At 38.6% G+C, this 26,766-nt stretch overlaps 1 protein-coding gene across 3 annotated transcripts in view; it reads left to right on the top strand.

Moving 5' to 3' along the window:
• Positions 1-26,430, top strand: part of runx3 (RUNX family transcription factor 3) — a 57,051-nt gene extending 30,621 nt beyond the window's left edge. For all 3 annotated transcript variants that reach the window (XM_056250616.1, XM_056250615.1, XM_056250617.1), the window contains 5 exons: positions 207-363; positions 1,771-1,875; positions 13,551-13,709; positions 18,780-18,851; positions 25,794-26,430. In XM_056250616.1, the coding sequence (XP_056106591.1) occupies positions 207-363; positions 1,771-1,875; positions 13,551-13,709; positions 18,780-18,851; positions 25,794-26,317 (1,017 nt within the window). In that variant the 3' untranslated portion in view covers positions 26,318-26,430. The remainder of the gene's footprint in view (positions 1-206; positions 364-1,770; positions 1,876-13,550; positions 13,710-18,779; positions 18,852-25,793) is intronic.
• Positions 26,431-26,766: the final 336 nt, after the last annotated feature.

The following is a 26,766-nucleotide window of genomic DNA, read 5'->3' as shown; positions in this document are numbered from 1 at the left end:
TGTTCTCGCAGAGCTATTCAAAAATCTAAATATTAAATGCATTTCAGTGTAGGCTACGCCTTTATATGAGCAAGATTATGTTGTAATAATTATTTGTGCGATTGCAACTTGCAACCCGGACTTGTTTGGTTTGGGGTTTGGGGTTTATTGGGTTTGTTTGTGTTGCTGATTAGGTTTGTTGGGTTTCTCTGTGTGTTTATTATCAGGTGGTGGCACTAGGTGATGTTCCTGACGGGACTCTGGTTACGGTGATGGCGGGAAATGATGAGAATTATTCCGCGGAGTTGAGAAACGCGTCTGCCGTCATGAAGAACCAGGTGGCGCGATTCAACGACCTGCGCTTCGTGGGAAGGAGCGGGAGAGGTGCCACATCTACCAATCTGTTTATCTGTCTGTCTGTGATCTGATGCATGCGTGTTGCTAAAATCCAAAATCATTGTGATAAAAAAAAGAAATTAATTTAAAGCATAGCAGCTAATTTTTCTTAATTCATACAAAGACAGAACTCCTGAAATGCATAAACTGCCATGCATTTAAACTTGTAATGAAGATTTAGTCAACAAATAGGCCAAGGAGTTGTGGAGCAAAGGCTAAAACAGCATCCTTCAGTTACTTGTCCCAGAGAAATAATTTCCCCACTGCAGAATTTTCTGAAACGATTTGAGCTTTACAAACCATCTTGTTTACACACCTAAAAACACCCTACCTCTTACATAGCTCACATTCTTTCACAAGCTTTTCCTTCTCGTCTTTTTCCTCTTGGCCCCGCTCCTCGCACTCACATTTTTCCTGTAAATGTTTCACTTTAAATAGTTGCAGACGGATGAGTGGAAAGCGCTGCAGTGTGCGAATTAAAAGTACCTTTCATTTCTGCAGTCAATTACCCCACCCTCATAGCCCTCATACAAGCCACGGCTTTCTCCCCCTCAAAGCGCAGCTTCATTGCATTTAGAGATCACACACACACACACATGCACACAGACACAGCGGAGTCCCGGGAACAATCTGGAACACATTGTCTGACTAATCCACATCATAAACGCATTTGAAAGCGCATCAAAGCTGTAGTGCTGTCTCTTTTCAGAGGAAACTCATTCATTTCTCCCAGCTGTATGTGACCCACCTCACTGGGATTGTGCATGAATCTTTTATTTCATGCAGCCTATGGGAGTTTCTTTTCCGGTATAGGCAACTTTAGTTATACCTTAGCTAGGTTATACCTTAACATAGTCATTTTTTACAATGGAAAAAAACTCATACATAGATAGTCCTGTGCGCCACTTTCCAGATTAAACCAAGAAAAAATGTGCAAATGTAATTTGAACATTATTTAGTCATCGGCACATTGCTAAAATACTGACTGCACAATATTTGGTATTGTAAACCACAAATACTTTCCATGTTTCTCTCTGCTACACTCAATCTGACTCAACATACCAACAGCGCATGGGGTTGAAAAATCTGAGACCACTTGCTTCTTATTTGCTCTGTTTTCTCATTTTTTTTTAAACCCATTTTATTATATGTATAATATTTTCAGAGGAAAGTTGATTTAAATTTTTCTTTTATTAATTTAGAATGCCTCCGACAACAGCAAGCTACATTAACAAAACTTGATCATGTTAATAAGCTTGATTCGAGAATGTTTATGCTTATTTCTAGGATTAAATGAATTTATTTCTGTGGTCTCATACTTTTGATGTGATCATGTCAGTACCTTTTAAAACCGACAAGTGACATTGTATCTCTGTGTCTTCCTGTCATCCTCAGGAAAGAGCTTCACATTGACCATCACAGTGTTCACTGGCCCACCCCAGGTCGCCACATACCACCGCGCTATTAAAGTCACAGTGGACGGACCTCGAGAGCCAAGACGTGAGTACAATTCCCCTGAGCGACTATCAAAAAGAGTGTTAAGCGAGGTGTATGATTGTTTCCAGAAGCGCTAACAATGACAACATTATCTTGGTTTGGTAACCACCTTTTTGCATGACAATTTTCTTGAACTCGAATGACGTGTTTTGTCAAGTATTAGAATTATTCAATGAGTCATTTGAACTGATTGGTTAAAGAACCAATGTGATCTGGACTTTCACCGGTCATGCTGTGTGTTTCTTTGTGCATGAAACCAGTGCAGTATGCAAAGAAAGATGTGTTGTCGGCTTTATTGATGTATTGTCTGCATATCATTTCATGCTAGACTGCAAATCACAACTCTGTTGAAATTGCATTTCTTTCGCGGTGAAGGAAGCACTGTTTCATAGCGGGGGAAAGTATTTAAGGAAGTGATATGAGATGAGATAGTCTCTTCTTTTGTGTCTGCTTTATACCGTGTTATTTACTGAAGTAAAAACCAACCTGAGCAGTCTTTAGAACATGTGCCAAGTAAAACAGATTAGATAATCTGTTTGTGCCTGGAGTTTTTCTTTCTGTATTATAGCTGGTAGGTTTATTATTGCACACTACGTTGCATTTTGTAGCTAAATGGGTGAAGATACGTTATAGTGTTGATATTATACTATGTTAGGTGGAGTATTCAGAAGGGGCGACGAGTATTTGAACTATTTGCAGAACACCGACGGCTTTAAAAGACCTATGAGTCATCCGCAGATGATACCAGGGAATAGAGCAACTGTATGTGTGTGTGTGTTCCCAAAATGTACCGTGCAGTGTATTTCTGTGAGTAAGTGTTGGTTTCGATGTCTCCCTGTATTCTCGTGTTTGGGTTTATACATACCTGCACAGCAGCATGTGTTAATATTAAACAGCGAACAGTCCTTCGTGGTCTAGATGGTTGCCAACCTCAGATGTCAGTTGTGGTGTGTTATTAAGCCTTTCGGGCACAGAGAGTGAGGGTGCGTCTCTGAGCCGCAAACAAAGAGGGTTCAATGAAAGTGGCCACTCTCTCTGACCAGCGGGGTCAGCAGTGCCTGACCGCATTAGAGCCGCTGAATTAACACAGCACTGAACGCCTGCTAGGGGTACAGATCCATAACACTAATGCAGCCGCGACCACAACCAGAGAGAGCGGGAGATAAAGGGAAGTCAGTGCTGCTGTTTACATTTTGTCATATTTGTTCGTACACTTGCCCCCCAAAAATAATTTGGACACTAATGAATTTATTTAATTGCACTAAATATCAAACCAAGTGGCATTTATAGCACAAGTACATGTTTTAAGCAAAACCACAGTTTTTGTAAACTTTTTAAAACTTTGTGGTGGGCAAATACTAGTGGAAGATGTCCATAGTTAATGTGATGAACTACACCTGTGGTTACTCTGCTAGGACACCTGGGTGAATTTGAGGTGAACTGACTTCATACATCCAAAAAAGTGATGTTGGGTGAATCTCATGAAGGAGATTTTTATTCAAAGAGAAACCCTAATGTTAGAATGAATATTTTATTTATTTGTTTGCATTTCAAAATATTTTTTTGACAATTAAGCACATCCTCCTGCCAATTCTAAAAAAAAAATATTTTTCCTAATAAAAATATTAAATTAATAAAAAATATTAAATATATAATATTTTATTATAATACATTTGTACAATTGTATATATTTATACTTTTTTTTTTTTTTTTACTGTATTACAGCAATGAGAACTTATTTTGAGAGAAAATTTGCTTTATAGTCATTCAAATGATGCAAACGATTCTTATGGTCCTAAAAATTGGCTTAATTTTCTTTATACATTTTTTTTCTTTCCTTTGAATGTTTGAAATGTGGTAAAAATCGTGGTGCCCAGTTAGGTCTGTGAAAAGCTCTAGCATCACTTGAGCAAATGCCACTTGGTTTTATATTTTGTAAAATGCAATGGCATGTAATAATGCAAAGTACATGCAAAAATCCCTTTTGGTTCAATCCGGCGCTTTGTTTATCTTTTTGTTACGTGTGTAATGCTAGATTTCCTCATGCATGTCATATTTATCATGTTGGCTCACTGACATTTGGCTTGTAATGATTCTTTAGAGCGGGTCACATTGCCACAGCGTGCCTGATCTGTAGCCTGCGCTCACTCAACTATCACTGAACAGGTGCTTCAGACACAATGCAGGGAAATTGTGTGAGTGGTTATGGTGCGGTTACATTAGACTTGGAGTATGCCAAATTACTTCAGACTCCGCAATGAATATGAGACAGGACATGAGGACTGTTTTTATTAACAATAAATGATAAATAATTATAATCTGTGATGTTTTGATCCCCTATCAATAATTTTTTTCCGTCATGCAAAATGAAACCCAGCAAAAATACCTGCCCATGTCTGCAAGTGTATGGAAGTGATTGGAATTACACTGCAAGCCTTAGTGCTCAATTCTGATTTGTTGTTCAGTCAGATCTGATTTTTTTGTATAGCTGTTCACATTGTTATTTTAAATGTGGCCAAAATCAGATTCCAGTGCGAACATATCATGGTCCTGGAGTGACCCGGCCGCCGCCGCATGCGCAAAAGAATGATTAAAAGCATGCTGTCATATGGAATAGGGCTGTCATAGGGCACTAAAGTAAGAGACTACGCATTTATTTATAGTGTGATCTGCCATGGAAGCCAGCGAATTTATGCGCAGGCAATATAAAAAAACTAAGACGAGGATGCGAAAAAGGAGTGCATTTAAACATTTATAAAACGAGCCCTCATGTTTTGCTTGCATATAGAGCTGTCAATGTTATACTTATGAGTTCTGAGACTGTCCTTCACTGACTACCTTTCACAATAGTCTTGATAATTTCAGGTATGTTAAATCTTTGACGTGACTTCCATTAGTGCAGAATTGTGATGAATGTTGCTGACATAAATCGTGACGAATGACGTAAAAGTCGCATGCATTCCGATATGACTGTTCAGACTGATGTTGCATTGTAAAACATCTGATCTGTATCAGATTTAGGACCACTTATGGAAGTGGCCCAAATCAGAATTGAAAAGATCAGATTCCATGTGGTTTGTGCTGTTCACACTGTCATGAGAAAAACAGATCTGAGTCACATATGAGCAAAATAATTGGATTTCGGCTAAGTGACCGTCCCATAATGCTGAAAACTAATGTGCATGTTTGCCACAATCGTAGATTGAAGTGTGTGTGTTTTTTGTGTATTCTACTTTTGTCAGATATGTTGCGTTGATGGCATCTTTCATGAGAAAAACCACACCCTCTCCTCCCCCAGGCGCGGGCTGACTGAGGCTGTGTGTGTACTTTGATAGTGCTGCCAATAGAATAATACCTCTTTAATGTTTACCTGCGGAGTTGATAAACCTGATAGACGGGACCCCCCACACACAAACAACAGAAGCACAGGCATCTTGAAATGATGAACGCTCTCCATACTTAGCATAGATAAATTGGCCCCAGAAATATTTAGACACTTTATTTGCATGTAAAATGCACTGTAAAAAAAAAAATTTAATTCAACAAGTTACTTTGGAATTCTTTGTGACATTTACTAGCCATTTCTGAGTGAAAATTGTTCACCAAATACATCAAATTTGTTCAGTGTGTATAAATGTTATTACCTAACAACCTATCAAACCAGCAGCATTAGTTTTTAAGAAAGATGCATGCCCTCTCGTTAAGCAAAATATCACAAGTCATAGCAAAAATACCCCAGAAAAGTGAAGTTTTTCTATGAAAAGCTTATGCAGCATTTGATGCTATGGATTGATATTGTATGAGAAGAGAAGAGAAGAGAAGAGAAGAGAAGAGAAGAGAAGAGAAGAGAAGAGAAAAGAGAAGAGAAGAGAAGAGAAGAGAAGAGAAGAGAAGAGAAGAGAAGAGAAGATAAGATAAGATAAGATAAGATAAGATAAGATAAGATAAGATAAGATAAGATAAGATAAGATAAGATAAGAGAAGAGAAGAGAAGAGAAGAGAAGATTATAGTCAGGGGTTTCGAGTTCGACTGTATTTGCATTTTGGCACACATTTCTCAGAGGGCATGTAAATCTCTTAACAATATCATTTGCTGTGTTATTTTTCCACAGATATCATTCTGTGTTTCTGTAAATAAAGGAGTGTACATACATTGCTATGCATGTGTGTGCGTAAAACACCTGCCAGGTGTGTCATCCATTAAATAATGCATGCCACACCCATATAAACACTTAGTTATGCATATTGCAGATGATAATATAATAATTAAAAAATAAAGATAAAAGTATAGATACAACTCCTACTGGCTCTTTGGGAAAGTCGGATTGCATGCTTTAAAGGTATCATATCTGCTGTCGTTTTCTTGATTTGAGATTTTTCTTTCCTTTGGGAGGATAAAAATCTTGCATTTGTGCGAGTGTTCTGCAATTTTTAACGGTGGTATCATCACACTAATGCTATTAACAATCGTTCTGCTATCTATGCATCATAAGAATGTTTCTTCAAAGCAACGCTGGTGGACATCGCTAACGGCGAGTCGCAGCTTTCGTCACCACTGACGCTAAATATGAATGGAGCCAATATCGGATGGCAAATGAATGGAATGCGTTTGAAAAATGAACAGACGTTTCATTACAGTGAAAACAAATGGTCAAGCATGCAGTGCAGATTTAGCCTCTAAATGAGCGCATGGCTGCTTTAGCATGCATGCAATGAATCCTTGCAGAGCTACAGCTCAGCGTTTGACAAAAAAAGTGTCTTTGAGGATATAAAGGATGATTCTGTCCTAGTTATATTCACCTCCCAGTCATATTTTCTTTTATTCGAGGGATAAACTCGACAAAGGCTGACAAGAGAGGCATTATCTATACACCCATGCACAAGTCACAAACACACACTCAATATCTCCATCCCTCATCTTCCAAGCTCAACCTGTGTTTGTGAACTTCCGTGTTTATTCTTTGACCCAGCAGACACCATTAGCTGCTTTAAAGACTAATTTAATAAAGTAGCATAATAAAGCACCTCACAGTCCATGATAAACGTCTGAGAGGCATTGGAGAGAGAGAGACCGAGACAGAGAGGAGAGGGAGGAGTGTTACGGGAACATTATAGTGAATCATCTGTTTATTTTTCGGCCATTTTTAACAGTGAGGAAAATTCTGCAAATAGCCTAATTGAAGAAGCGAGATGTGCCCAGACTTCCAGTAACACACACACACACACTGAGCTTGTTGGGAAAAGGAGAATTTCTCCCTGTCAAAGCGTAGTGTTTCAACATTTTAGGTTCATATCATGAGGAATCAATTTATCCTTGATCTTTTGAGATAAAAGACTTCAATGTGCCATGAAAACTATCATTTTTCAAGCTCAAAACTTTCTGCTAACATGTCTCGTTCCGCACTTCCACAACTTTCTGACGTCAGACGGATACATTTGACCATGACCGACCGCCATACATTAATGAGGCCTGTTTGAAGTTCACAAACTTGGGTTCCCACCCAATGATGGTAAGATAACAAAGAGTAAGTAGAATAAATTCTAAATTCTATTATTAACAAATATGAGAAGATCTGAAGATAAGATTATATATTCTTTATATATGTCCTCATTTAGATAGCTAAGTAAACAATTATGTGTCTGAACAATAAGACTGAAACCTATTCTGTGTGATAGATATATCTCTGTATCAGTTCTCACACTCCTGCAAGCTGCAGTTGCGTCAAATCCTGTCACAGGCACACACACGCGTGGGCGCTTGCATTTTGAAATCAAGGGTCTCTTCCTGCCCTTTAACACCTCTTGCAGTTCTCATCAGATCACCTCCTTCCTCTGTCATCTCCTCCCTAATTTCCGCTCCATCTTCCAGAATAATCTCAAATAAAGTCTTCAGAGGGTCAGTCTCCTCTGAGAGCTGCACGTTTAAAGAGCCGGGTGAAATTCCTCACGCCAAAACTCAGTTGCGTTTGAATTTCATTAGCTTGGCCAAGGAATCCGCTCCTAAATCACACTCTTAACACAAAGTGTGCTCGTTCTTTTGTCCTATAAAACCCAGGCATTATATTTCAGAACATTCCAGCTGCATACAGCCAGCAGAGAGCAGAACACCTCCGTTAGATGCATGTATGCTTGATAACACAGTGTGCTTACAAGAGTCAAATGCATGTCGTATATCATCTGGGTCAGAAGGGTTTCTTGGTTTGAGTTACAACTAGGCCAACCAAACACCAAACCACTCATATGCAGGTGCATGTAAACACAATAGCACTGACATGCACACTGCCAGCCAAAGGTTTGGACTCAACTACTCGCTGTTTATAATGACTATTTTACACATTTAAGAGAAAGAGGAGGGCCATCAAAATTATGAAATAACAGAGTATGAGAACTATGTTGTGAAATATTTTTGACTAATAATTGTGAAACAAGTGAAGATTATTTTTGAAATATATTTCAAAATATATAATATTTTTTGTTAAGGAGTATTTGTAGCACACATCCAAAAACACATACGTAATTTCTCAGTGAAGTCACAAAAACCCACAAACACATGTGCGCTGTTACGCCCTTTTTGTTTTTAATGCTTTTCTGTATAAGACCTGAACAGGAAAAGCAAAGAGGGCCTAACAAACACTGACATTGAAAACACAAAGCGGTGGGTGACTGCCTCTGGCTCGTGTATTGTCTAATGGATATGGGCAGTATTGAAGGGTCTTTATCTCACCTGCTCCTACTTGCCCTAGAGAATGAATTAAGGACCAGAGATAATAATAAAAGAGACTCTTTATTCCCTCGGATTTCCACATGACGAGAAGTGTTTGAGAAAAACACTGTACAACTTATTCCAGGGACATGCTCAAGGCCACAATAATGATGGCTTATGGCTTAACCACTACACATGAATATGTTTTCATTTCATTTCAATTAGGTAAATGCAGCTTCAATTTTTCATGTATTTACAATCATCTCTTCTTTATTTTCATGCATATAATTGAAGGTAACGTAGCTGTATCAGTATGAAAGAACCAAAAAAAAAAAGGCACAATAAAATTACTTTTTTATTTAAGTATTATCTTACTCCCAGGGTACTTTTGATAATTAATATTAAAATTTGAGGGGCTGAAAAATCTCAGAAACAGAGTGCCGTGTGCAGTTTGAGGTTGAATAGAGGCTCTGTTTGGGATTTTAGCTTACTCCCCAACACACTTCACGGGCACAAACCCATTTCCTGTCATGGGCTGATGGGATTGGTCACGCACTGCTCTGACATCACAACAGCTCTCAGATGGACAGAGAGTGAGTGTGTGAGTGGTTCGAAAAAGAAGACAGGTGCACTGATCTTAGCAGATGTAGAAACGTCTCCAGCGTTCGTTACTACGGAAGCACACTTTCATCTGAGGCCTCGGTAACCACACCTGACGTACGCACAAACTTACTCCCACCAACTGTCAACTACAACGGTGGAGGATAAAACAGGTGGAGCTCTACATTCATTTAACATATCGAGACATTTCAAGTCATTTAGAACTGCTTTACAATGCATTTTCAGAGATGGTAACCCTATTGAACAAATTCAGACTACTCTCATGCTCAGACGGGCAGTCCAAAGTCTGACACTCACCATCCGAAGCATACTGCGCATAACAATAGGAATCGCATGTTTGCATTTTGGAAAAGTTGTGTTTACAAGATACTGAGTTGATATGCAATGAGCATTTTTACTAAGCATTGAATTTTCCATGTCTTTTTTTTATTGGTGTATTGTCTGTAAATGGCACGTAACAATTTTTTTAACTGTGGTCGGTCATTTTATGCCGAAAGTCAAAAGTATGTCTACTATTTTTGCAGATTTCCTTTAAAAAATGAATCATTGTAATGACACTGAAAATAATTGTTTGTAAACGTCCCTCATTTCAGAAAATCCAGCAAAATCCATTTGAGCCTGCTTATTTTTTACAGCTCCAAACCTTCTTCAGTCGGTCGAGCTAAAGCACGCGTTACCCTCAGTCTGTGCAGATCAATTTCACAATGTTATTAAGTGCCTATCAGCCCCATTTATAGACACCCGTATAAATATTAACAGTGTGCCCGCCGTAACATGTCTGGCCCTCCACAGCAAATGTTGAGTTTCAGTCCTGCCCAAATGCATACACACTCCGCCAGCGCTAAAAGAGCCTGTGTTCTGTCTGTCCAAAAGGGGAACATATGTTTCTTTCTTTTCATCGTTAAAGAGAGAGAATGAAGAGAGAGAGAGAGAAGGAAGGAAGCTGGGCGTATCAGTCAGTTGATCAGTGCAAGTATGAAAGCTGAAAGTGTGCAGAGAGGGCCTCTGTGTACACATACTCCATGCGCAGAAAGTACGAGATCGAATGAATGATGACGATGGCTATACTTCTTATATCCCAGAACTGTTAGTGGGCAGGATGGTTTTACTCGAATGCTAAAACAGTTAGTCAAGATGAGGAAGACATAACATTAGTTTGGTCAGTTGTGGTTGTTCTTCTTTTTACACTGAATTTCTGGTGAAAATATGTCTGTGTTTGCTTGTCAATCTGCGCATTATTGGTGTAAATTAGTCAGGGGTCATATTATGAACATTTAGTTCATTGCATTTGTCACATGACAAATGAATGAAAGACTCAAGAGTTGAACTAATTTTTTATTCAGAAAGAAATTAAGTGATATCTTAATGAATGATTCATTGAATCATTTACTCAACCGATTCATTCGAAAACATTGATTCATTCAATACCCAATCCAAGTGTCTTTGAGTCATTAAATGATAATCGATAATGATAAATATGTTTACATTGTAAATATATTGTTTATATAATTTGTATATAATCTGATATAGTATAACCTGACAATCTGATGATGCTTCTTCTTTTGTGACTTGACAAATTACATTTCAGCACAAATTAATCTATCCGGCATGAAAAATAACACACACCCTAACCCATGGTAAAACATTCAAATGCATGTGAAGGTGAGAATTTGATTTGAACATCTTTATTAAGAGGTTGTGGTGTACATCTATATCTCCATCATACAGTGTCTTGCAGTTGTGTTCATCCCAGTCCATTTCCCCATGACATGTGCGTGTATGTGTGCATGAGAGGGATCCACTCTAATTAGTGTGTCTGTGTGTGTCCTGTGGTTATGATATCATTCTCACAAAAAGTCAACATTCCTGTCTAAGTGCCCCCTTACCTATGAAATATTCATTCATCCATAATAATTCAGACAGGGTGAATGTAGCCAGGGCAGATGTAGGGTTTGACCCCGCAGGAGAGACACACTAGTGCCTGAACAGAAAGGGTTTAACTGTATGACCTTACAACTGCATTAAGAAGATATACAGTATGTCACAATAAAGTGACTTAAGAGTACAGCTTTAAAACAAATGCTTACTAAAAGTTAGTGCCTGAGGCTAAATAAAAGTCATATTTATGACTATGCATTGCATTTGACTGCTCTTTTGTGCCATCTCAGGAGATCTCAGTTGTTTTGCATTTATTTTTGAGAGAAATAAAAATAGACACAAATGAGTCATACAGTAAGAGTATATTTTGGAGACATTGTTGAGATCTTTTCTCAAACACTTGTGAGAATTCTTCTTTTTCTCGTGAAACATCTGAAAAGTATAGGGGAAAAAAGTCTTTAGTTGTTTTCTATTTAATCTCATTGCAGTCTAGGAGAAACAACTGAGAAATTTTTTTCTTTCCTCTGGGATTATGTGTTTGTTTATCTCACACTTTATAAACAAACCAAAAAGTACCAAAAAAAAAGACTATTTATCATTTAGATCGAATGAGAGAGGGAGACAATGCATGGCAACAAATGGAGGGAGCGATAAACTAACAGAAATATTACCCCAGGGGTAAAGAAAAACGTGGAGTGATGCATTGCCCTTGGGTGAAAGAGAGGGCAAGAACACACAAAATCCATATCACAGCGTCTGTTATCTCTCTATATCTGAATAAAACATTCAAATACAGCCATTACTCCACATTAAAAACCACAAAATGTTCACATGTTCTTCACACAAGCCACTGATAGTCACATTAAACTCATCCATTAGAGCTGACCAGACTACACATATGATGATGATGATGATGATAGTGTGTGTGTGTGTAATGGCTATTGAAGTGGGATGGCAAATTATTGTCAGTGATAAACACACACACACACTCATAGCGAGGTTTTTCTTGGTGATTTCCTCTGTGGATCATCAAGCATTACATGAGTCACGACTGAGTACACAGCTCTGTCTGAAAGCCATAAGCTCTTTTCCAGAGCATTTTACACAATATTTGTGTATTTTTTGCTTATCAGAACATGATGTTGTTAGTTTTGTGTAATGCTAATGTCAAACTGTATTGCAATCATTTGTGAGTGTGCTTGTTCCTGTGCAGAGTTGGGTAAGTTACTCAAAAAAAGTAATCCACTACAAATTACCAATTACTACTTTAAAATTGTAATTTGATTACATTACTGATTATTGCATGTAAAAAGTAATCTGATTACTAATTACTTTACTTTCAAGTTACTTTGAAAACATATTAAAACTACACAAAAATACACTACAAAGTGAAACTCAGTTCTTTCCGTAATTTAATTGGGCGAGCTCTGTGGACCCATAGACTATTATGTCTATGTGTGGACCTCCCCCCCTTCTGCCCGCGAGTCGTCAGGGAAACGGGCCAGCCCGCTGTAGTGCCGCGCCGTTAAAGCGCCGTACTCAGCGGGTCCCCGAGCCTTCTCCAGCCCGTTAAAGCTCGCCGGTGCGCCTTCCAGCTTCACCAGCTTCACTCGAGTCGCTTACTGACGGACAACGGCCGCCGCGCGCCGCCGCTTCCGCCTTTAATGACGACGAGATAGCTGCATCTGTAGAGAAGGACCGCGGCTAGCTTTCTTTACGTTATAAGAAAGCTACCCCGTCCCCGCCCCCCGTAGACGTCTGCGTCCATTTTAGCAGCCGCGTTCTCCGGTAATTCATTAAAGCGCATGCTCATTAACTGACGCAGCCGCGCCAAACGTGATTAGAAATGTATTTTACTTAATATTTTTTCTTAACAATACATTTGTAACGCAAGTAACTTAATTTTATTGACATTAGTAACTGTAATCAAATTACATACATTTTAAATGTAATGAGTTACATTACTGCGTTATCACGAAATGTAATTACACTACAGTAACGCGTTACTTTGTAACGCGTTATACCCAACTCTGTTCCTGTGTGAGTTGCTGCCTATGTGAAGTGTTCCCAATCAGGTTCCATAAGTTAGTTAAAAGGCAGCTGCCTGTGTATTTTGAATTGCTATATGAAAATATTTCCTTTTTATAAAGAGAAAGGGTGTGTTCTGTACATGAATATTATGGAAATTATATTATGGATGTATGAGAGTAGTGTGACAACATTTCTTACTGACTTGGTAACTTTCATGTAGTACGTGCATGATACCAGAGAGGGAATGTTATATATGTAATCCATAACCATATAGTTTATTTGCATAAACAAGACAACTAAATTAGTCATTGAAGTGCTTTAACAAGTTTCACATTTCTGGCTTGATTTATTTCAAATAAGTGTCTTTACAAAAACTGAGGGGATGAGTCAAATGTATGTTCCGGTTCATTCTCATTCTAATGACGCATTGCATTTCTCTCTGCAGGTCACCGTGTGAAGCCGGACGACCCTCACAAGCAGTTTTCCGATCGCCTGAGTGACATCGAGCGTTTCCAGAGGGCCAGTCTGAGGATGAACCCTGGCAACGGGACCGCCCGCCCCCACCAATCCCATTACAGTCCCTCCAGCACCACACAGATACCAGGTGTGTTTTGTCCCTGGATGCCCTACAGATCCTGTGTATGTGTTTGTTAGAGTCAGACGTTAGCTCGTCACAACAACTCGCACCTCGACGTCTGGAATCTAGCAACCCCTCTCGATCTCGGCTCCCACGTCAGCGTGTGTGATAGTGGGCGAGGATACGTTCTCAGACGCATGTAAAGACCTTTGAGCATGATGTCTGCTAGCAAAACAGCAAAACTCTCACACTCTCCAAGGCACGTATGCACTTCGCTTACAGTCTATCTTTCTATTTTCTGTCCCTCTCGCTCAAATAAACATACACACCCAGGCACTTTTCGCACCCCACCCTTCACTCGTCCACCTGTTCTCATACGCGGCGGCAATGTGTGTGTGTTGCTGAAATGTGCTTCTTTTATTCATTCTTGTTTGCTCACTGTTTCTGCAGTGTAGACTGAATCACTCACATTTCTAAAGAACTCAAACTGGTGTGTTTTTATGGCCATCTGAGCAGTCGTGACTCGCGTTTCAATCAAACTCTCATAGCTCTGCTCAGCACAGTCATTAGCTAAGAAAGATCAAGCGTTCATGAGCATTTCGTTTAGTTCTTTCAACCGTTAGGGTCGTAAACTCATGAATTTATTCCTCACTACTCTCCATTTGTAAGTTGGATAGTGTTTGTAAGCTGGATACACGGCGAAATCTTGTGTATCAAACATCAGATATGTTTTGATTGGCTTTGATTTTGTCATTTCGTTAAACAATTTCGCCTTTTTTATTTGTTTTTGTTTGCTCACTGCATCTGTAGTGTAGGCAGAATCGCTCATATTTTGTAAAAACTCAAACAGAGTTGTCGTGTGTTTACGATTATCTAAGCAGTCGTGACTCACATCTCTCTACGATCCATCAAAAAGCGAGAAAGACCAAATGCTCCCGAGGGGCATATCATAGTTCTTTCATCTTTCTTTTATTCTTTTGACCATTCGCATTTGAAGTCAAATAATTTATAATATATAATGAGAATAATGATAATTATTATAAAAATATGTAATAATTATATTAAGAAAAAAAATATTAGAATTGATATAATGATAAAATATATTTTATATTAGTATAAAATATGATTAGTTAAACATTATTATGCATAACATATATATAGACTATATACGTATATATAACATCAGATATATCATTTTGTTGTTTTTTATTTATATAAAAAGTATCTGATTTTATCTAATATATATTTAATTTTGTTCTATTTCAAGGCATTTAGACAAACAATAGCTTGTGTTTGGTTAGGACATGATGTAATGGTCAACCGGAACCCATAAAAGTGTGGTTTCTTTCTTAACCTTCATTATTTATGAGTAGTTTATCCATCATAAGCTGTTGAATTAGAGGCGCTGGATGTTTCAGTGGTGTTTTTGTTTGGGGTTTTTGGTAAATTCCTCCATCAGATTGACCTGATTTCTGAAGGGTGGACTCTTACACAAGCATTCCTGCAAAACCAAAGCTGTAACTCATCCAGAGCTCAGCGCGAGAAGAATGGGAGATTTACACTTACCGCGTCAGGAGTGTGCAAAGTACCTCGAGGATCCATATCTGCAGGTGGATTAGGACAGGAATTATGTCTTCATGGAGCTGTCAGAGGCCAAGACTGCCGACACACACATTTCTAGCAGACATAACACATTAACAGAGCTTTAGCTGTCGGGAGACTGTCACTGCTGTAGGCCTGTGTGTGTGATACATCAAAACCTTACTGTTATGTCTGATATTAACACTGTCTCTCTGTCTGTCTCTCGTATCGTCCCCACTTCATCTTTATATCTAAATCTTAACACACACACACACATTCTGTCAGACAGCTCTGTGTGGTATGAGGTTTGCAGACAGACATGTGTAAGATAGACATGTTTAATCAGATTTATTACCTTCATCACACAGTAATTAGATGGTCTCTCATTCCACCTGAGTGATGCAAACTGTGTGTGTGTGTGTGTGTGTGTGTCTGGTGTTGATTGCATCATCCCGGAGTCTTGAGGTTAGCAGATTGTTGATGACTGTAAACAGATATTAAGTTACAAAATTCACAGCACAAACACAGACATGGTTCATAGTTAAACAGATTTGTAAAAGCACACAGCGCCGTCCCACAAACACACGTACACACACATATTGTCATGCCAGAGGAGCAGGGAGGCGAATTAAAGTTGGCATTAGTTAGCATGCAGCAACTTGCTTCAGATGAAAATAAAACGAACAAGGAATAAACAAACGAAAACGGAGAGGGAGTTCATTGAAGAGAATAAAGGTACAAGCGCACAGAGATGCGGGCAGAGCTGTGTGGTGTGTACTCATGCGCTCACACACATCCCACATGCTGCGTTACTGACAAACACATCAAATATATCTGTGAAATTAATATTTTTAATTTCTATTCATTATATGTTGTTATATATTTATTAAATAAGAAATTTGTAAATTATCATATTCATATATTATTTAATATGGTTTATATGACATGAGAGCTGGAAGGAAACGTTCTTAATTTTCACAAAATAATGGCAAGCAGTATAAGACTGTGTGTGTGTGACTTCAGAGAGCGTTTGAGAGTTTTAAGGAGGTGTGGTGAAAGATCTGACATATAACCAGACTTCATGGTGGCTGTGTTTGTTTTTGCTGGTACTGAGGAAAGCCTGCATTTCCACTCAGTGTTATACAGCTTCTCTCTCTCTCTCTCTCTCTCTCTCTCTCTCTCTCTCTCTCTCTCTCTCTCTCTCTCTCTCTCTCTCTCTCTCTCTCTCTCTCTCTCTCTCTCTCTCTCTCTCTCTCTCTCTCTCTCTCTCTATGTATTTCATATAGATAGAAAAAACACACCATCTATCCTTAGTACTTCACAACAGGGTATTTAAATGAATCAGTAAATTGTTTATTTGATCAATGAATTAATCATTTACATGAACAGCCTGACTGAACTGATTCACTAGAACAAACTGATTCAGTAGTTCAGTCAATCTGCACTGCTGTTGGTTGGCATTATAGCCAAAAATAGACGAGTTACTTTCATACGAGTCCTGTCAGAGATGCACAAAGCTCTCAGTTACGCACATATTGTACTGCTCACAGACAGTTTATGTGACACTACTTTAATAGCAGTAGAGATCTGTCTGTTATTGACGTTGTGCAATGGCCAATCAAAATATTTGAGTGAGATGTTTATTTTCAGCAGAAGCACCAGCTGTGGTCTGAATAAGAGCATTTATACAGAAGAATTTATCATTGTGCAGAGAAAACCAGAGAGAGAGAGACCTGGGAACAGTGTGCCATTAGTGGTGTTTGCTAAGCCAAGCATCATTATTACTATTGCACATACTTATGGATAAAGGGATTTATTCAAACTCCTTAGCCTATTAAACTCTGGTGTGTAACATGTCCCATAATGCTTGTTAAGGACATATTTGCTTGTATTTTTGGATCTGATCTGATTTATGACTTTAGAAATAAAATGGGCAAATTGAGTAGACTTGTAGTGAAGGAGGGACTCGGGCCGTCTGACCAGAATATGACTTGGGTATCAATCATCCCTCCAGAACACTCTAGAAACCAGCGACTTGCATCATGCTGGCAAGTTTTGCATGGACAAGCACCACTCATATTTTTCTCAGAAAATGTAAAAATGTAGTTGCATACGTCTCATATCTCATACGTGTATGTGTGTGTTGCAACGATTAGCTTGTAACAACTATCTCATCTCGGACTGAGAGCAAACAAGATTCATTTGCATGTCAAATTGGCAGTTCAGTGCGCTGACACACACACACACACACACACACACACACAAACATACTCTATATTTCCCAAAGTAACTTATTTTAGACTCGTGCAGCGACTGTTGTGTTTGTGTGTGAGAGACAGCTGCGTGTTAATGCTGATGGAGTGATTTAAAAGCTCAGATCATACACACACACAGGCATCACGCGCTAAAGATAAGATATGTGATAATCACACACACCTTCAACAGAAACCCAAAATATCATTCCTCGTGACACGCTGATACTTTTCTTGGCTTATCAGCAAAACAGAAAGATTTCAAAGTTATCTACTCATACACATGCATTTTGACAGATGGAGCTCTAACGTGTGTGTGTGTGTGTGTGTGTGTGTGTGTGTGTGTGTGTGTGTAACATGAAACTAGCATAAGATTTCAAGTTTGTTTTTCTCAGCACCTTTGATGAAAACACTAGCAGCTCTTTCACACTGAGCGTGTGTGGACAAATTCACTCTGTCGCAATCCTACAAACACACACAGAAAGGGCTGGGCGGTTATAATATTCACTGTTTATTCATGATGATTTTGCTGCCAAAATGAAATTAAAATTAAGCAACAGCATCTCCGGGTTAAGCTTCATTAGCAAAAATTATGTTGGTGAGTTCAGATGACTTCCAATAATCACTTTAGTCAACTGTCTGTTTCGTTCGGTGAACTGATTCAAAACCGATTCAACAATTAATGTTTCATTTTTCTCAAATTCTAAAATGTTTACATTTAATAAAATGTTCAAGGAAAATATGTGTTGATAAAAATTGCTGTTTATTATTATATATTTATATTGCTGCATATAAGTGAAAATATATATATATATTTTTTGTCAATTTAAAAAAAAAAGTATGTAAATAAATAGCAAATACATAAATATCAATATAAAGATATCTTAAATTTTGTCAAAAAAGTATATAGAATTTTCTTTTAACTGCATATACTTTTAACAGCGCTTTATTATTTATTGCATTAATATTTATGTTGGTTTTTAAAAAATTTATCGTTACGTGTTATTATATCACTGCATATGAATTACATTTTATTTTATTATTATTTGTGTTAATTTACAGAAATTGTTAAGCTCAAATACAAATTAAGAGCAAATTAATAGATATCTTAAATAATGTCAAAGGGATTTAAAATATTACGATTTTTTTTAGCAATATCACATATCGCTTTATTATTTATTTATTTTTGAATTCATATTTTAAGTGTGTGTGTATTGTATTACCAGTTGACAAGTGATTAAATATGTATATGTTTTTGGTGCAGGATTATGGCCAGATCAGATGGACCCTCCTGCACTGAAGACATGTAAAGTGGAAGACGACTTACGCTGGTCAAGTAAGAGATTTACAAACACACACTGGTACACATTATGTCCAAATAGAATAATTCACACAAAGATGTCGTTCCAAACCCTTTTTGACTTTCTTTATTTCCTTTTTGTGGCGATCTATTCCATACCCACCCATCTTTTTAAATAATATAGATCATCAAAAACCACACACACACGCTGTTGTCCTCAAATTACTTATTTGATATACAGATGTGTGTGGGTGTCTTGCAGTCCTAATGGGTGAATCATAATATTAATGATCCAATCAAAATGCAGCATTTTTGTGGAGGGGCTGAAACAAACAGAATGTAAAAAAAAGTATATACTTTCGCTTTCACACGCACACACATGCATGGACCCAGAAACAACAATAAACATTCTCTGTGTGTGAAATACACACACACACCCACCTGCTTTGGCACATACACACATATAAACACTCTCACTCGAAAACACAAACTCTCGCTGCCATGGACACACGGCCACATACCTGGTGCTGGCATGGTTTTCCTTCCCCGCGGCGACGCAGGATTCCTGCCCTTCCTGTTCCCGCAAACCCCAAACATCCAATCCAGCTGAGTCATTTTTACCTCCACCACACACAAACACCCACCAGCCCGTGTGACATTTAAGTTATAGCTTTCTTTAATTGCACTTTGACTGATTTATTGTTCCTAATAGACTTGCAGTTTGTCAGGTGGCATTTTTCAAAACACCAGGTGGCAGTTTCATCATAATCCCTGCTCTGTAAAGGGAGGAAATATTTGACGTTTATTAAAGGCCACATGCACACTGCAGCCAAATATATTGTCACTCTTCTACTGAGTGTTTCATTTCAGTCTGTACAGTCTGTGGGCCCTATTTTAACGATCTGAAACGCAAGTGTCAAAGCGTAAAGCGCAAGTAACTTTGTGGGCGGATCCCGGCGCTGTTGCTATTTTCCCGGCGGGATAAATGCCTCTTGCGCCTGGCGCAAATCTAAAAGGGGTTGGTCCGAAGTAGCTTCATTATTCATAGGTGTGGTTTGGGCGTAACGTGAAATAAACCAATCAGAGCGTCATCTCACATTCCCTTTAAGAGCAGGCGCGCTTGTTCTAAAGCGGATTCCTATTATAACGGCGGATTTGCCAGGCGCGCGCCAGGAGCGGTTCACAGCCGAGGAGAGCAACGTTCTCGTCAGGGCCGTAAAACACAGAGAAGTGACATTGGGGATGGAGAAAGTTTGAGAAACCCACCCAAATTAACTTCTGTTAAACAGGCGTATGATAATTTGCGTAAATGTGTAAGCTTCATGTATGCTTTTACAATAAATTATCTATCTATCTATCTATCTATCTATCTATCTATCTATCTATCTATCTATCTATCTATCTATCTATCTATCTATCTATCTATCTATCTATCTATCGTAGCCTAATAATGTATGATTTGCAAAAATGAAAACTGCTGCTAAGATGAGAGAATCAAAGTGTATGCGCATTGTGCACACGCTACATTGATTATGGCCAAGCATGCGCCCTTAAAATAGCTTGATGAACAACGCGCAACGCGCCACTGACTTTAGACTAGGTTTTTTCTGGTCAGTGGCGCAATTGTTTTATAGAACAGCAAAATAGCATGAGGGAAAGTTTGCGCCGGAACACGCCTCCTCTTTGCGCTGAACCGCCCCGGGGAGCGCAAGTGTATTTCTTAGTTTACCGACGTGCGTCTGTGGAGGGAAAAGTCCGCTTTGCGCGGGTGCAAAATAGGAATGATACATGCGTCAGTGTACAAAGTCATTTGCGCCGAGTGCAAGATAGGGCCCTGTAGGTATTTATGGGAGTGATTTTCTTCTGCATATTTTCATGTATCAAAAATAGCACAAAAACTTTGCTTGTCGACTCCTACATTTATCTGTGGTTGTCATTCTTTGCAGTGTTTACGTTGCCAAAGACAGTTTTAAAACTTCATTCAAGCAGATTTTTCAGTCTTATTTGGAAGACAAAATTCAATTTCAGAATTTAGATATTTGTTCTCGAACCATCAAATATGGAATCATGATCAGATCAGATCATAGTATTGCAAAGTTGACCAGAAAATCATTTTATTGCTCAGAGTTTCCTCTTACATTGCTTAGAAGATTTAATGAGGTTTGTAAATATTTCTCATTTAAGTATCAATTTTGTATCGGATGTTTCTCTTCTCTTCTACATCTTTAAAGCAAAAATGTATTAAAGCTGCCGTCGGCAACATTTTTTTGATCATATTCAGTGAAATCGACACGATAATCCGACAGAACAACATAAATAAAGTGGTTTTAGAAAAAAACCCGAGCTTCTAACTCCACCTGGAGCGTGTAATTTGTTTTGCAAAAATCCACAGCTCCCGGTTCATCATGTCCAATCAGCGCAGGGGGGTGTGAGATCTGACTGTCAATCACAGATCCGGCACACGCCTCGCGCACGTTACAATCACATGCAGCGCAGTAACGAAGAGTGATGGCGGGAAATCAAGTAAGCTCATTTAGAGTATAAATGACGTTAGCAATTGCAATCTATCGGTACATTAGCCAGGACAGCATACCTCCAAATACTCCATGGTGTTGATGGATGCTGATGAGACGGGCGCGTTCACAGATAACCTGGTGCACACGCACTGACGAGCACGGACTCGGTGGGAGGGTATCCGTTGATAGAGGGCCCTGAGAGTTGTAAACATTCAAAATGTTGCCTAAGTCCACTCAATCTACCATACTTGCCGACTGCAGCTTTAATTGTTGACATACAGTAAAAAGAACGTGAATAGCTCAGATCATTTGGTCTTGGAAGAACTTGATGAGAAATGGCTTTCCTGAGGCTTTCCTGAGCTCAGCATGAGACGTGTTTGAGATTGCGTCTGAAACTTTAGAAGAGATACTTGGGTCTTTTTCTTATAGGGGAAACATCTGAGGAGTTTCCTTCTGCTCTTCATCTCATTGCTGTCCATTAAAAACGATTGTGATATGAAGTAGTGCTTTCTCTGTCCTGTTGGTTCAGATAGCATGTGTTCTCTGCTGCAGACTTGCGTGAGTGTAATGTTGACTCACCGCTCTGAACTGCGGCGATCAAAAACGCCTGCAGGAATAATGAGATCCAACCGTTCTTATATTTCATAATAATTGCTTCCGAAAGAACTGAATATTGATTCCTTTCAATGTCCTAGAAAAGCAAAAGCTGCTTAATAGTTGTGATTTTTGGATCAATAATAATACAGTCATTTCAACAAATGGATTTTAGAGTCAACAAGGTCAAAAAAAAGAAAAAGAGAAGCATTCCTGATCTATTCACAAACGTGTCTCATTGTGATCCAGGTCTTGAGTCAATGACCTGATTTGTAAATCTCCAGGACAGTATCAGATGTTTGTGAATGGTAACCTGACCCGTCCTGATGTATGAGATCGCAGCGCGGCACATGTCGGAGAGGAGATAGTTTGCATGCGACATGCTGTGTTGTCTTATGGACTACAGCTCTAACATAAACACGCAAGATCTACATGTTTGCCTTCGTCTCAGGTTCTCTGCCTGTCGGAGTGATATGCCATTACCTTCAGTTATCATGAATCATCAACATCCAGTGCAAACATTGAGCTACTTCAGTCTTTTACCTACTTGGAAAACTAGGCTATAATAGTATTAGGTTAAAGTTGCTCTGCCTGCATTTACAGTGACCCCAAAAAGCATCTAGACACTAAAGTCACACTTATAATAGATATACACACTTGTAAGTTTTAATATATATATACAAAATGGTTGTCAAACGTTAGTGGAACATGTCCATAGTGTGCAACAACAGTTGGTTAAAAGTAATAGTTTGGGGCCACTGTATATTTGACAAGTTGTAGCAATAGTTTGGTTGGTTCCTGTGGGTTTGTTTCACCAGTTGAGCATAAAACCACATTGTAGAAACTCAAACCATGAACAAGTAAGCAAGTCTGGGATCCACTTTATTGTATGATTGTTAGATATGTGGTATTTTTGATATCCTGCATTGTCCTGACGCAAATATACAGGATTTGATTAGATTATATACAGAGTAACAAGTATATATTTCAGTCTTTATGTCTTTCTCTCTCCTGGCCACATGATTTGCCTGGTCCAGGTGTAATCCATCTGTTTTTGCATGGCCATTTTACAGGTGAGGGCCGAGATTTGCATCCTCACCAGAACCCTGATCCTCACACAAACATGCACAATTCCTGCTGACTAGCTACTGCTTGCTCTTCTGTTAACAAACAAACTCAGCAGTCAAATGAGGCAAACCTCTGTAGTGAGCCGGGTTACACGCTTGACTGTGGGCTAGTGGAACACGGCGAACTGAACTGCTCACTGATGGGGGAAGGATAACAACAACGTTCACCATATTCTCAAACTGAAATGGGAATTCTCAGGAAACCATTAAATGTATTATTTTAAAGAAGTTCTAAATTGCCATGGAAGAACAATTCCCCCTTCTGACTAGTCATCAACAAATAAGACTTATAATAATGTTAATATTATTTACATTATATTATAAAATATTATATTTTTTTATTTGTATTAATATTGCTTCTGCTAAAAAATCCGGTTAACTGTTTTATTCATTTTAATTTGAATCGTGTGGACAAAAACGGGAAAACCCAAACCAATATAATAGAATATTTCTTATATTAATATTCAATATTAATATTGTTTCTGTAAAAAACGTGTTTTTTCCCTTAACCGTTTCAATTAATATTAATGTATTAATGTTCATTAATAGTAATATTTTTTTCTTTAAGTTATTTCCCCCATAATTGTTTTTTCATCTTTATAATGTTATTTTAAGGTGTTGCCTTCGGCTTGCTCAGTTGGGGATATTCAAATTAAATGACCCATCATACCACTGATCAGCTCTACCAAACTTGGATGTCTTTTCCAGTAATAAACAAACACTGTTAAGTTGTTTTGATTGATACTGTGAAGCAGCTTTGATACAATCTGTATTGTGAAAAGCGCTATATAAATATATTTGACTTGACTTGACTTTTCATCACTAATATAAATATTTTTAAAGGGGAAAATTACATAATAATGGGTTATACCACATGCTTTCCTTTTCTTTGCTCTTTTAAAGAGTTTTTCCACTGATACTAATGTAGATCCTGTGAAACATCATGGAAACTCTGCAAACTAGTAATTCTCTAGAGCAGTGGTCTTCGAAAGGGGGTCAATAATGTGTTTTTTATGATTTTTGTGGTACAAACATCATAAAGTATGTCAAAACATATTAATATGGCACTATATGCAAGTTTTCATTGGCCAGGCATGAAATGAAACTCTCAATTTTTATAATAACAATACCAATATGTTTCTTTCTATCCACCAAGGGGATGTTCTAGACTAGAGCATCATTCTGGAAACTTTCATTTAGTTAGTATCCTGTGAGGCACTAGAGGGAGACACTGAGTCTGAATCTGTGTGTGTCTGTGAGGGTAATGAGGGTTAACAATGTCTACGGTTTGGGTGTTATATCTGGTTTGCAGCTGTTTCTCAACTCATTTGTCAGATTTCCGCTTTTAGTAATTAATCTCGTATGGTGTGTGTGTGGTCCTGTGTTATGGGGACAAAATATCCCCACAAAGATGTTTTTTGAACAAAAAATGCAGAAAGTTTTCTGTGATGGTAGGTTTAGGGGATAGAATACACATTTTGAACAGTATAAAAATCATTATGTCAATCGAAAGTCGCCATAATAAAACGTGTGTGTGTGTGTGTGTGTGTGTGTGCGTGCGCGTGAGTCTGGCTGGAATATGTGGCCATTTCAGTTGAATCAACAGCAGCTGACATCTTGAATTCTCCTCGGTTCGAATCAGATCCTGGCCCCCTAAAAGTGTAAAAGAGAAAGTCAACACCCCTCTGAGAGAAAGAGAGAGGGGGAAAACAGAAGTTGAGGATATTGAAATGGAACTGTGCTTTTCTCTCTCTTTTCCTCTGTTTCTGTTTGTAAATGGACTCAGTGCCCCAGACAAACGGGGGAGAGACTTTTAAACGAGTCAGTGGCACGCACAGACGGCATTCTCCTCCCTCAGGCGCCTGCATGCCAAAGCCTGCACCAGTATCCCAGCAGCCCTCGCTCATATGTGGGCAATAAGCAGAAAAATCAAGCCAGAAAACAGAACAAACTGGCAGAAACGGGCAGCAGTTTGTGTTTGTGTGCAGGTGCACAGATTCTGTTTCCCTTACACCTGTTCGCACAGGACATGAACACTAAATGAAAAAAAAAAAACCAGAACATACCAGTCTTCATCATCTTCTTCCTCTCCTCTCTTTTTACAATTTATCAGGCGTTCACAAATGACATTAGTTAGCGCTAGATCAGCCTCTCAATAGGGTTCTGATGAATTTGACAGATCATTTTAATAGAAGGCATATTAAATATGAATATATTAGTATAATAATATAATCACTTAAATGGTAAAGTTATGAAAATGTAAGATTTTATAATCATTTTATTTATTTTATTATTAATTTATTATTTAATACTATTTTATATTTTTAAATAAACATTTTACTTTTTAACTTTATTTAATTCAGTCTTGGTCTGAATTTTTTATTATTATTATTGAAATTAGTAAAAATGTAAACATTACTTGCATTCTGTTTTTCTTATTGTTGTTTCAAATTCTTATTACTGTAATGCAACAAAAAAAGATCAAATCATTTACGTTTACAAAAACAGGCATCATTATCTTTTTGCAAAATAATATTTTTGTTTTGATTTTGGGGTGAAATGTTCTATTCCTTGACTTGAGTGATTTATTTGAACTCTTATTTGAACTTATTTGAAGATGCATTCTTACTTTGGATCATTTCTGGGTCACAAACATTTTGCATTATTTATTTAATTTAAAATGATTTAATCCATCATTTGAAATTGTTTAGATGTTAAACTGTCACTTTCTTTATCTTCAGGTTCGGAGCTGTTCCAGCAGAGGACATCTTTCCCGTCTCTGTCTCCATTAACGGCTCCTCGTTTCTCGGATTCACACATGCATTACCCGGGTGCTTTCAGCTACTCTGCCAACCCGTCCAGCACTGGAATCGGTGGTCTCAGTGTAGCCGGTATGCCCACCTCCAGCCGCTACCACACCTACCTGCCTCCTCCCTATCCTGGCAACCAGAACCAGAACTCACACTTCCAGACCAACTCCTCGCCGTACCACCTGTACTACGGCACCGGGTCCGGCTCCTACCAGTTCTCCATGGTTCCGACCGGCGGCACCGGATCAGGAGGCGACAGGTCACCCACCCGCATGCTGACGTCCTGCACGGCGGCCGGTGGAGCCGGCGTCACCGCTGGAGGAAACAACAGCCTGCTGAACGCCAGCCTCGGGAACCAGAGCGACGGCGTGGATGCCGACGGGAGCCACAGCAACTCGCCCACAGCGATGAGTGCGTCGACGCGCATAGACGAGTCCGTCTGGAGGCCTTACTGAGAAAGAGTTAAGAGGAAAGGTGAAAGTCTTGCATGTTTGATCGTTTTATGTCCCTTTGTCCTTCTATGACGTCAACCGCTGATCGTGATCAAATGACCTGAAGTTAGTTTGGCAGACTGCTCTGGACGCTCCATACGGCACAGAAACGGACCAAAACTGAAGTCTCGCAGGAAATTAAGGTGTGTATATAGATAGAGTAAAAATGATCATAAAAAAAAAGGAAGAAAAGGCATCCCATAGTAATATATCAGCGACTTTTTTGTTACTGAAAAAGCTGAACAAACCAAAGAAAAGCAGGTTCCTCATGGACATATTCTGATGGGCCTGTAACTGAAAAAAGACAATTCATCCAGCCTTACAAACCAAACTGCCTGAAAGCTGTAATTCCCAGAGTGCTTTGCAACCACGAAACGCTGCAGAGATGAAAGCGTTTGTCATGCAGACAGTAT

The sequence above is a fragment of the Rhinichthys klamathensis genome, unplaced genomic scaffold (assembly GCF_029890125.1).
Source record: "Rhinichthys klamathensis goyatoka isolate OS25496 unplaced genomic scaffold, OSU_Roscu_1.1 h1tg000072l_1, whole genome shotgun sequence".
NCBI classification, from domain to species: domain Eukaryota; kingdom Metazoa; phylum Chordata; class Actinopteri; order Cypriniformes; family Leuciscidae; genus Rhinichthys; species Rhinichthys klamathensis.
The sequence above is the reverse complement of the archived record's forward strand: the minus strand, read 5'-3'. Positions and strand labels throughout refer to the sequence as shown.